This window comes from Bidens hawaiensis, unplaced genomic scaffold (genome assembly GCF_021521415.1).
Source record: "Bidens hawaiensis isolate Kalapana, Puna unplaced genomic scaffold, B.hawaiensis_p1.1 tig00000905_1, whole genome shotgun sequence".
Taxonomy (NCBI): Eukaryota; Viridiplantae; Streptophyta; class Magnoliopsida; order Asterales; family Asteraceae; genus Bidens; species Bidens hawaiensis.
In genome coordinates, this window is record NW_027491053.1 from 50,976 (window position 1) to 62,108 (window position 11,133).

Consider the following 11,133-nt stretch of genomic DNA (forward strand, 5'->3'; position numbering starts at 1 on the left):
GTCAATTTCAAAAAAAGATAAAAAGATTTCTATGTAAAACAAAAAAGAAATAGGCTAAGAAAACATGTTAAAACCCGTAATTTAATAAAATATGAAAGATTAGTGACTTAATTAAAACGTTTTTTAAAATTGAATGATCTAATCAAGACACTTTTGAAACATGGTTACTATTACATGAAGTTGCCCACGCTAGTTAAAACTGAACTGAAAAAAATCAAACAGGTCCACAGCCGTCCACATTAAAACTTGAATTGGAACTAGTTTGGGAAAAAAAATCCCTCGGTTTGAAAACCTCTAGCTACAAGTCTTCAGTCTCAAATTCTTTAGACTATTGTTATAACTCTTGTGTTTAAAAAATTTCGAATACGAATCTGTATTCAAAATATTCGAGAATTCGAATATGAAGTATCTGAATATCCGAAAATTTCGGATATTGAAATTTTTGGATTCGGATAGTGATTTTGAGAATTTTCAGATAGTTTGCACAAACTATCCGAAACTTTATATTTGGTACTTTTTATTATTAATTATATTTAAATATATATGTTTTTAAGAGTTTTTTTTTATCAAAATGGGGGAGGGGGAAAACGTATTTATCAAAATGGATAATTTGAAAAGTATTTACCAAACTAGGTTTTTCTTTATAAACTTATCTTTTCTCACTCTTAATTTTATTTAATAAAATATTATTTATTAAAAATTCTACATAAAAAGCATAGATACGTAAATAAAATAGAAATAATAAAACATTTATTTTTTGTTTTTCACTTCGTCTAAAATAAAAATATTAAAAAAAATGTGTTTGGAAACAGTTTCTGGTATTCATATTTTTTTATTTATTTATTTTTTCTAAATCAAAACCGAATGAAGACTAAGACTATTTTTTGGTTTTTAATTCTCTTTGTTCTCTAAGTACTCTATTATTACTATTTTTTAAGTTGTTTTCTTATACAACAATGTTTAAAACTTGAGTTGGGTTTAATATCGATATATTGGTACTAATATTATATAGTCGGGCATGGTTAGGTTTGCCATCGGTATTGGTACAGTATTTGCACCCGTAAATCTTACGATATAAAAAATATATATCTTGAATAAAACTTTGTTTCAACAAAATTTATACCGAAATGTTGGAAAATATAGTTATACACAACTTAAAAAACCATAAAAACAAATGCTGATATCGGTATTGGTATCGATCTTCAGTTAAAATTGGTTTGGTTCATGCAAGCACCGATAAAAAATTGACACTCGTATAGCATTAAACACAACCGTGTATTTTGTCTTTTTTGTTTTAAACGTCTTTTTTTTTTCATAAAACAACTCAAAAAATTTGTATTTTTTTTCTAACATAAAATAGTTATATTACCATTTATAAACATGTTATATCCCTAACATATATGAAAAAAATAACCTTGAAGAAAAACAATAAAATAAATAAAACAATAACAAAGCAATGAAAAAAAAGAAAAAAACGAGCAGAAGAGTTTTATTTTAATAGATTTTAATAAATTAATAAACAAAAAATATGAATCTAAGAATAATTTTGAATATTTTTGCTTTAAACGAAATAAAATATAAAAAAATAAAAGTTTTATTATTTTTAACTCGTTATTTTATCTATGTTTTTCGTATAACATTTTTTTAATATAAATTGTTTTACTCAATAAGAATTTGAGTGAGAAAAGATAAATTTAAGAAGAAAATTTAATAAATACTTTTCAAATCAGCCATTTTGATAAACATTTTTTCCCTTCCCCTATTTTTGTAAAAAAGCTCTTTTTAAACGGATTTTCTAGAGAAACCGTGGGTGTTTCTAAAAAACCCAGTAATATGCCGCGTATTATACGTGACGTATTAGTGGGTTTTTTAAAAATATATATTTAAAAACTATTGTTTAAATATATCAAATATTTTAAAGACTTATTCCACTTTTGGTCAGTCTTTCATATTCTTCATACCAAGGTTGGAAAAGTCGTTAGGTGGTCCTAGGCGGTCGACTGGGGAGTCGCGAGTACTCGGGAGTATTCGGGGATTACTCGGAAAATACCGGAGGAGTACTCGGCCGAGGCGGGGAGTACTTGATCTAGGTGGGGAGTAATCGGGAAGTACTCGGCCGCATAGTCAGGAGTTTTACAACATTGCTCCATACATTGGACAACCCAATCTACAATAGGGGCAAGCCAAACTCAAAGTTGGAAAGGGTTGAAGCTTTGTTTGAAGTTTATAAAGTACGTTTAACCGAATAATACTTAGGTTGTGTTGTGTGGAGAAGTGAGAAGTGAAAGAGACATGTTCTCACATGTGTTGGTCAACATTGCAACAAAAAATTGAAGACAATGACCACACACAATGTTCATATTGGTGAACCCAATGCGAAGTGGATCGCGCATCCATGGTCGCTGTCAGGCCATTGTCCTTTAGCCTTGTCTCTCACATACTTGACTATAAATAGAAGACTTTTTCAAACTAAGTATTCATCCTTTGCTCTATAACATTTACACACACACTTCAAGTCTAATCTCTTCCATCATTCAAGTCTAATATAGCTTTAATTATTTAGAGAAGAGATTAAAATTGTAGAGCAAAAAGAAGAGCTTTTCAAAGCAATTATCCAACCATCTTACTTGTAATTTGAGGGGTCAACATTAGATTTTGTTCTCGTGTTTTCACAAGTGAGAAATTATCATTAGTTGGTGATTTGAGAGTGGAACAAATTATCTTAACATAGTATTGTTTTGTATTGGGTCGGGAACTCTATCTTGTTATAAAGTTAATTAGTGTTAGGTGAAGACTCACTATCTTGTTATAGTGAGATTAGATGAAATTGCAAACTTTAGTATTTGGTGTGCTTGGTGAAGTATGTGATCACCTCCTTTGAAGATTGAGACGTTTGTATTGGTAATCGCTACCATTTTAGGAAGACGACTAGTGAAGAAAACTCTCGATCGTGGAGAGGACGCAAGGTGAATTAGTTAATATCCACTTGAACATCTATAAATCCGGTTGTATCATCTCTAACCCTTAACTCTTTACTTATTTTTGTTTATTGTTATAAGTTGTGAAAAAAGTTTTACAACATCATTAGCTCGTTAAATCGGATTAAAACCTAAGAAAAAATTATTCACCCCCTCTAGTTTTCTACAAAATACACATACACATATAACTTATACATACATCACATATACATATACACATATATATCATATACATACACATAAATATTAGATATATACATACATACACATATTACATATACAGGTACATATACATATCACACACATACACACACACATATATATATATATATATGCATACATAAACACGTCACATATACACATATATTTATATATCATATATCACATATACGTATACAAAGACAGAAATACAATTTTTGTCTTTAAATATAGCCACTTTATGAATTGGGTCTTTTAAAAAGTTTACATTCACTCTTTATCCTTTATATGGTAAATTATCTTGGTTTTAGTCCTTTACACTAACCACCATCCAAAAACTAAGTTAAGTGGCATGATGTTCAATGCATGTGACGAGTATAATGGTAATTCCATTTTATCTTTTATTTCATTATAATTAAAAAAATAAAAAGAGACCAGGTCTTCTTCTCGCTCTTCCAAAATGTGCCCCTGTACTCTCTCTCCGAACCACATCTTCATCTTCATCTTCATTTAACCCTAACACAACAGCACCACCACCACCGACAGCCCCCCTCCACCTAAAAACCTTCATCATCCCTCTCTCGAGATCTCGTTCGAAACCCCTAAAACACTAGATCTGTCGCCGTCGAGAGTGCGGCATCTATCTGAAATAGTGAAACTCGATGGTGTCTTTAGCCGGCCGCCTTCAAGCCCGTCGGCGCTCCTGCCGTCGCTGCGGCCACCCGAAACCCTTCAATTGGAGCACCTTCACTCCTGCGACGAGACATGATAAACGCAGTGGTTTGAAATCAAATTTGAAGAACAAAAGTTTGCCTTGAAATCCTAACGGAGGTCACAGATCGTAAAACCCAAATCTCTGAGTACAAGGCTTATTGTTTTTGTAAAAGATTGACCTTACAAACATCGATAATCTGGAATTTGAAGTTAATTTAGAGGTTAATGATATCACTTTTACATGAGAAAAATTAAATCCATTTATGTTTTAGCCATAGGATTTGAAGAATTTTTTATCTTCATCGTTTTTTTCATATTGTTCACCATATCTCTGTACAATGGCTTTGAAGATTTGGGATTTGAGAGCTTTTGGTGAATTGTTTGTTTTTGACAGAGGTACAACACAGATAGAGAAGGTGAAGGAGGAGGACAATTTAATACTATATTAGAATGGTATTTTAGTTAAGGAGTTGAAATTACCAAATTGCCCATCACATGCTTTGCATATGATGGTACTTAACTGACTTTTTGGATGGTGGTTAGTGTAAGGGACTAAAACCGAGATAATTTACCATATAAAGGATAAAGAGTGAAAGCAAACTTTTTAAAGGATTCAATCCATAAACTAGCCATGTTTAAAGGACAAAAGTTGTATTTATGTCGTATACAAATTGAATATACACACATCACATATACACACACATAACATACACACATATAACATATACACATACACATACACACAAACATACATTTCACCTATGCACGTGTACGCATATCACATACACACATAAATACATATACGTAGGGGTTGCAATTGTTGACAGGACTTGAACCCGACCTGTTTTGAAAACTGGCCGGGTTTTGGTTGACTAGTATAAAAACGGGTTGACCCATTAACCCGTTTAAATATTTACAAAAAAAATTATAGTTATGTTTATATTTTTCCTTTTTTCTGTTTTCCATTTGTCTGAATACACCTTTGCGATTACCTATCCATTTCAAGATTTTTAATATTTTTAAAAAAAGTTGATATTCATATTACTCATTTACTCAATGTTGTGTTGGGGTTGAAATCTTAACAATATCAATTTCGTTTTATTCTTTTTCTTTTAAATGTTTATGTTTGCAAATAAATGGGTGGTCAAACAGGTCATGTTCTTGTCTACCCGACTTTATCGATGGGTTTTAAACTTTTAGGGTTGAAATCTTTTACACAAATAAAAATATCAGTCGATTTCAGGTTGCACATTTTAACCCGTTAACCTGTAACCTGTTAATTTGGCAACCCACAATAATATTGGTCGAGTTCAGGTTGCACATTTCAACCCATTAAGCTGATAATCTGGCAACCCACCAACCATACACCAACCCTACAAAATTAGCACCCCCAGTCATGTGTACATTATTCATGTGTGCTTCATGTTTATACTTCAATATTAAATTAAAATATGGACGTAGAGTTGGCCGGTGTTAAACATTGAGTTTAGGTAAATTAAACTAGAAATAACCATGCATAGTTATTTCTTATAAGAAATGTGAATGACTGACAACAAATAGTAATAACATCAAAAGACCGAACTTAACCATGCAAAGTTATACCTCTATGCAAATTGTACACATCATCAAAAATGTACTATCACTCATCAAGCATTACGAAACCAATACAAGAAATTCTGTCTGGTATGATGAAACCTATAGGGACGACAACTGTCCTTGCTATAGATCACCTATAGCGACGACTTGTTTTCACCATAAGAAATGGCAACATTTTTCCACAATGTCAGACATAATTTTTTTGTAGTAAACTCAATTTTAATTTATTTTTTCAACCATTTGCACAACTTTTACATTATATATTACTTAAAATTTATCTAAGAAAATCAATAATCATCAAAATCAGGCTTATTGATAATATTCAACGACTTGTAATCAGTTATTCCGTTGACAAACAACAGGTAATTCAGATGTCTTCAGCACACGAAGCCTCTTTGCCGAAGATATAAACATGCTACACAAACATAAATAGAGCAGATAAGTAACTTATTTCTTTTACGCTACGTTCGCTTGAAAATTAAACTAAAAACAATAAAATATGTTAACAAAGCTTACTCCCATGGGACGTCACCGACGAGAACTCTATCTCCTTCGTTATCCTCGTAAACTAAGGTGTACTCTCCTGTTCCATCTAGTAATCCGATGGATATATCTCTCTGTTTATTTGATTTTCCAGAAGAAGAGTCTCCTTGAGCTATAGGAACAAAAGACGAACAACTGTCATATGCTCACAAAAAAGTAATAGACGGAAAAAAAAAATAAGAAAAGATAATTAAAATAACCCACGATTATTTAAGTACATATAACATCCAAATTATTTTATCTTACTTTAATAATCCAAATTATCTTATCTTACTTTACTAATGAACAAAAATAATGATGTTAATGTGTCATAGACACATTAAATTCTAAATTTCTAATATATATTATCTTTTATCCATGTTATTTATGAGTCATGGGTTGAAATCATTTTGACAATCAGGTTATAAAATAGTCAATTTCCACTTTAACATTCTTATATTTCATCTCATTTATACTAGCTATAACGGGTCATGAGCCAAAACCATTTTGACAATTGGGTTATAAAATATTTATGAAATTAAAAGTAAAATATTGATTGAAGATCAAGTAAGTAGAAATATGAAAAAAAAAAAAACAAGTAGAAAATATTAAAGAACAATGTTTTTTCTAAGATTGTTTTGTTCTTACGATGCCCAGGTTTTTCTCATGAACATCATATGCTACATTATTCAGGGTAACTAGCAGACATGGTCTTATATGTTTATACTGGATGACGATTTAAATACTTGTGATAAAATCACAAATGTTGTGTGTATATATATATATATATATATATATTATCAAATTTATAAATTTGAGATTTCAGACTTCTTATTGTTTTTATAATATATTTCAATTCTTTTTTTAAATTTAATTTTGTTCGTTTATTTTAAATAGCAAACATTATTTTTTATCATTTAATAAATTCCGTGTAATATATAGGTTCAAAAGAATATATCTAAAGAAGTTGGGTACTTCTAAAATCTGTTATATTTATACGGTATATTGGTTTTTAATGGTCCCAACTATTGCCTTTTGGTCACTGTTGGTCCCAACTAATGAATTGGCTACTAATGGTCCCAACTTTTAAAGTATTTGCTTCTAACGGTCCGTGACTAACAGAATCCTAACGTCATTAGTTTCAGGTCGACGGAAAAACGATTTTGGCCGGAAAACTCAATTTTTTTTTCCCGAAAACTTAACATTTTCGTCCCAAACATCTTGGTAACTTCGTATCGCACCTTTTGGAACCCTTTTCTAGTAAAAGCCCCAATTATTGAGGTCGTCAAAAACCTTAGAACCATCGTCGGAATTGGCTGATGGTGCTCAAGTGGTGGTAGTTGGTTAGCGGTGAGTCAATTGGTGGTGGTTGTAGTGTTCAGGTGGTGTTTTCCGGTAACAAATTTGAATTTTCCGGCCAAAAACGTTTTCCCGACGACCTGAACATTTAAGAGCAATTCATAGTAGCTTCTCTTAAATTAAAAAGAAGACTATTTTTTCTTTAAAAAAAATTAAATAATATGTTTTTATAATTTTATAATTACCTTTTCTCTCTCTCCCAATAACAACCACTTCAAAAAACATTAAAAAATTATAAAAGGATAAACATTGTTTATTCAAATTTTCTTGTGAATGATAACTTTTTCTTTCTCATTTACTCACAATTACTTTCAATTAGTTCATACAGTAAAAGAGAACCAACTAATATAATATAGAGAAGCTGCTAATAATGTTGTAAAACATAAAACTAAACCATTAAGCAACTTTACACAATTTGTATTTTGATTAAAACTGAAATTGTAAAACAGGTATTATTACACAAGTAACTAAAGGATGGTCAGATGCATAAATATAGAGATGCTCCTCTATATATGACTTATATAACTTATTTTGTTTATCGTCAATAAATTTTAAAAATACTTATGGTTTATATGCATGTATTTACATTTTATTAAAATATAGGTTTTATTGAAATAAATAAATTAGTTATGAAATACTAGTTACAAGGAGTACGATCTAAGTTTTTAAAAAGTATAGGATAACTAACAGAAAAGTTTGCATAACTAATTATTCTAAACAATTTATACTATTTATACCGAAAATAACCTACTTTTATATTTATAATTGTTATTTTAAGCTACTATAAACATATAAATATAAGAAACAATAATTTAGTTTCAAAAGTTAAAAGAAAATATTTAATTTAAAACTTTTAAAAATTAAATATTTTGTTCACTTTGGACGGGCCTAGTTCCTTTGCGTTTTAAGCGCAGGCGAGACCTGGCTTACCCATTTATCTTTTATTCTTTTAAAATTTTTATAGTTTTAATTTTAAATTTTTAGAGTTAATGGCCATTTTCGTCCCTGTGGTTTGCTACTTTCGCCACTTCAGTCAAAAGTTTGAAATTTTGTCAATTTAGTCCTTATAGTTTTAAACATTAGCCAATTACGCCCCCTTCCAACGACATCCAACTATGCCATTAGTTTAAGGGGTATTTTTGTCTTTCTCCTGTTTATTTTTAGTTAATGGTCAGTTTCGTCCCTGTGGTTTGATACTTTTGCTACACCAGTCCAAAATTTGAAATTTTGTCAATTTTATGTAATTTAATTTAGTTTTTTTTCTTTTTCTTTTTTTTTTGCTACTTTTGCTACTTCAGTCGATGATGGAATTCATTGGTAAAGTGGTCAGGGTAATTCCCTAAAACCAAACCGAACAAACTAAAATCGTTCTCTGATTAATGCATAATAGTTAGGGTTTAGAGATTAACATATCGTAGCAAACATCTGGGTCGAAATCAACATCAGGAGGTTGAATATCCCGCATTTCCATGTTTGCTCAAGAAATCGATGCACTAAATCGCATGTATGTTCTTCAAATCGTGGTATTGTTCTTGAATTCGTCGAATTCAACCCTAGAGTTGTAATCGATTTGATGAATTCAAGAACAACACCACGATTTGAAGAACACACATGCGATCTAGTGTATCGATCTCTTGAGCAAACATGGAAATGCGGGATATTCAACCTCCTGATGTTGATTTCGACCAAGATGTTTGCTACGATATGCTAATCTCTAAACCCTAACTATTATGCATTAACCAAATAAACGATTTTACTTTTATCGGTATAGTACGGTTTCGGGGAATTACCTTGACCATTTTACCAATGAATTCCACCATGGGGGGAGAGTTTAGGAAATGTCTAGAAACTAAATACGAGGGGGAAGGGTATGATTATTGTTGTCGGCAGAGTAAATGTAGACCTGCTTTGGTCGGTGCTCGATGGTTTTGGGCTTAGGTTATGCTCTTAGGGGTTATAAACAAAAAAAAAACTAAATTAAATTAAACAAAAAATTGACAAAATTTCAAATTTTGGACTGAAGTAGCAAAAGTATCAAACCACAGGGACGAAACTGACCATTAACTAAAAATAAACAAGACAAAAAATACCCCTTAAACTAACGACATAGTTGGATGCCGTTAGATGGGAGGACGTAAATGACTAATGTTTAAAACTATAAGAACTAAATTGACAAAATTTCAAACTTTGGACTGAAGTGGTGAAAATAGCAAACCACAAGGACGAAATTGGCCATTAACTCAAATTTTTATAAGTTTACTTTTAAACAATTTCTTATAGTGGACGCTCTTAGATTTTATTTTAGTTTTAAATATTGTTTGAGATTGATTTAAATATAGAAATAATTTATGTTAAATGTAAATCAAATACAATGCAGTTTTGGGAAATTAAAGTAGAAACTGAAATGAAAGTGCTATAGCGTAGGATAAAATGAGAAAAATGGAGAAAAGTGGAAGGATTCCTTCCATTCTATGTTACATGTCATGACATATGACATGACGTGATTGTGACTGTTAAAAACAATTTTGAGTTGCTCATGTTCGTTCTTACATTATCTTTTTAAGTATTTTATAGTCACAGGCAATTATATGTTTATTCGCTACATCCATTGTATAGATTGATCGAATGCTTTTATAATATTGTTTTACCTGCCAAGAATCCTCCAAAGAGTTCATCTACAGCTAAGGAGAGTTTTTGATAAGTATCATATGCTTTGAGATCAACCTTTCTTCCTATAGCAACTCCCTCCATATTAATTTTCACGTACAAACTGTTTTCTTGATCGGAGCTGGTTTTCTTATCACCGTTTTCGTCTGTTGGAACTTTTACCGGCAACGACACCACCTTGGTAGCGTTGGTGGATGTCATAATTTTCTTCCTTGATGCTCTCACTGGTGGCCATCCCACCACCACCGGGGGCTTTGCAACTCTACAAAGTTTATTCAACACTTTTATCATGAATTCATCCACTCACAAATCATCATATTTAGTTCACTATATCTATTGTAATAACTATCAGACTTATTGGATTTTAATAATCCTAACTTTGACGTAATGACCGAATAAATCCCAGCTGAATAAATGTTTTCTGACAGTTTAAACTTTGAACCTATTTTTCTCCATCAATCATATAATAACTGAAAAATAACATCGTTAGCTTTTTGATGACACAATAGAAAATAGGTTGGGACTATTAGGAAAAAAATATTGAGTTGGGATTAATCGATGTCAATATGTTGAAGTTGATATTATTAAAATCCAACAAACCTGATTATTATGTGATATATTATTTTGTCTTACGTTAGTTAGTCATTATTTCATCTCTAATTTGAAATTACGATAATTGTCGACATGCTATCATTATCTTATAATTCCGTTACACCTCTCTATTTAAACTATGAGATGAATTATAATGCTGACCGATATACGAACACTAGCGTAAGTTTATCAAGATACAACGATACCTTTTGTTTGAAGGAAAACGGGCACGAACTGTACCACTGGTGAAGAGGTAGGTCCCAGCAGAGCCCAGTTGGACCCGCAAGACTCACCTTGAAGAGGGACGTCTGCGCAGAAACCAACTGGGTCCACAGGACCAACCATGCTCAGAGACGTGACGTCCTTACGCGCAGTACGCAAGCTGGTCCCGCAGGAAATGCCTCCCGATGGTGAAGGACTCCGCCTGTCCCCGCAGCCTCGGATACAAGCCATCAGGGAAGGCCACCCGCGCAGCAAGGCTACACGCACAAGGCACTTAGCTCTCAAT

The 11,133-nt window shown here is 31.6% G+C and overlaps 1 protein-coding gene across 1 annotated transcript; it reads right to left on the reverse strand.

Annotated features, from left to right (window-relative positions):
- Positions 1-5,789: 5,789 nt before the first annotated feature.
- Positions 5,790-10,837, reverse strand: LOC143547246 (auxin-responsive protein IAA7-like). The gene is made up of 4 exons (XM_077038720.1): positions 10,832-10,837; positions 10,016-10,296; positions 6,003-6,141; positions 5,790-5,901 (listed from the first exon to the last, which is right to left on the reverse strand). Exons 2-4 carry the CDS (start codon positions 10,233-10,235, stop codon positions 5,823-5,825), a joined length of 438 nt encoding a protein of 145 aa, XP_076894835.1. The 5' UTR covers positions 10,236-10,296; positions 10,832-10,837; the 3' UTR covers positions 5,790-5,822.
- Positions 10,838-11,133: the final 296 nt, after the last annotated feature.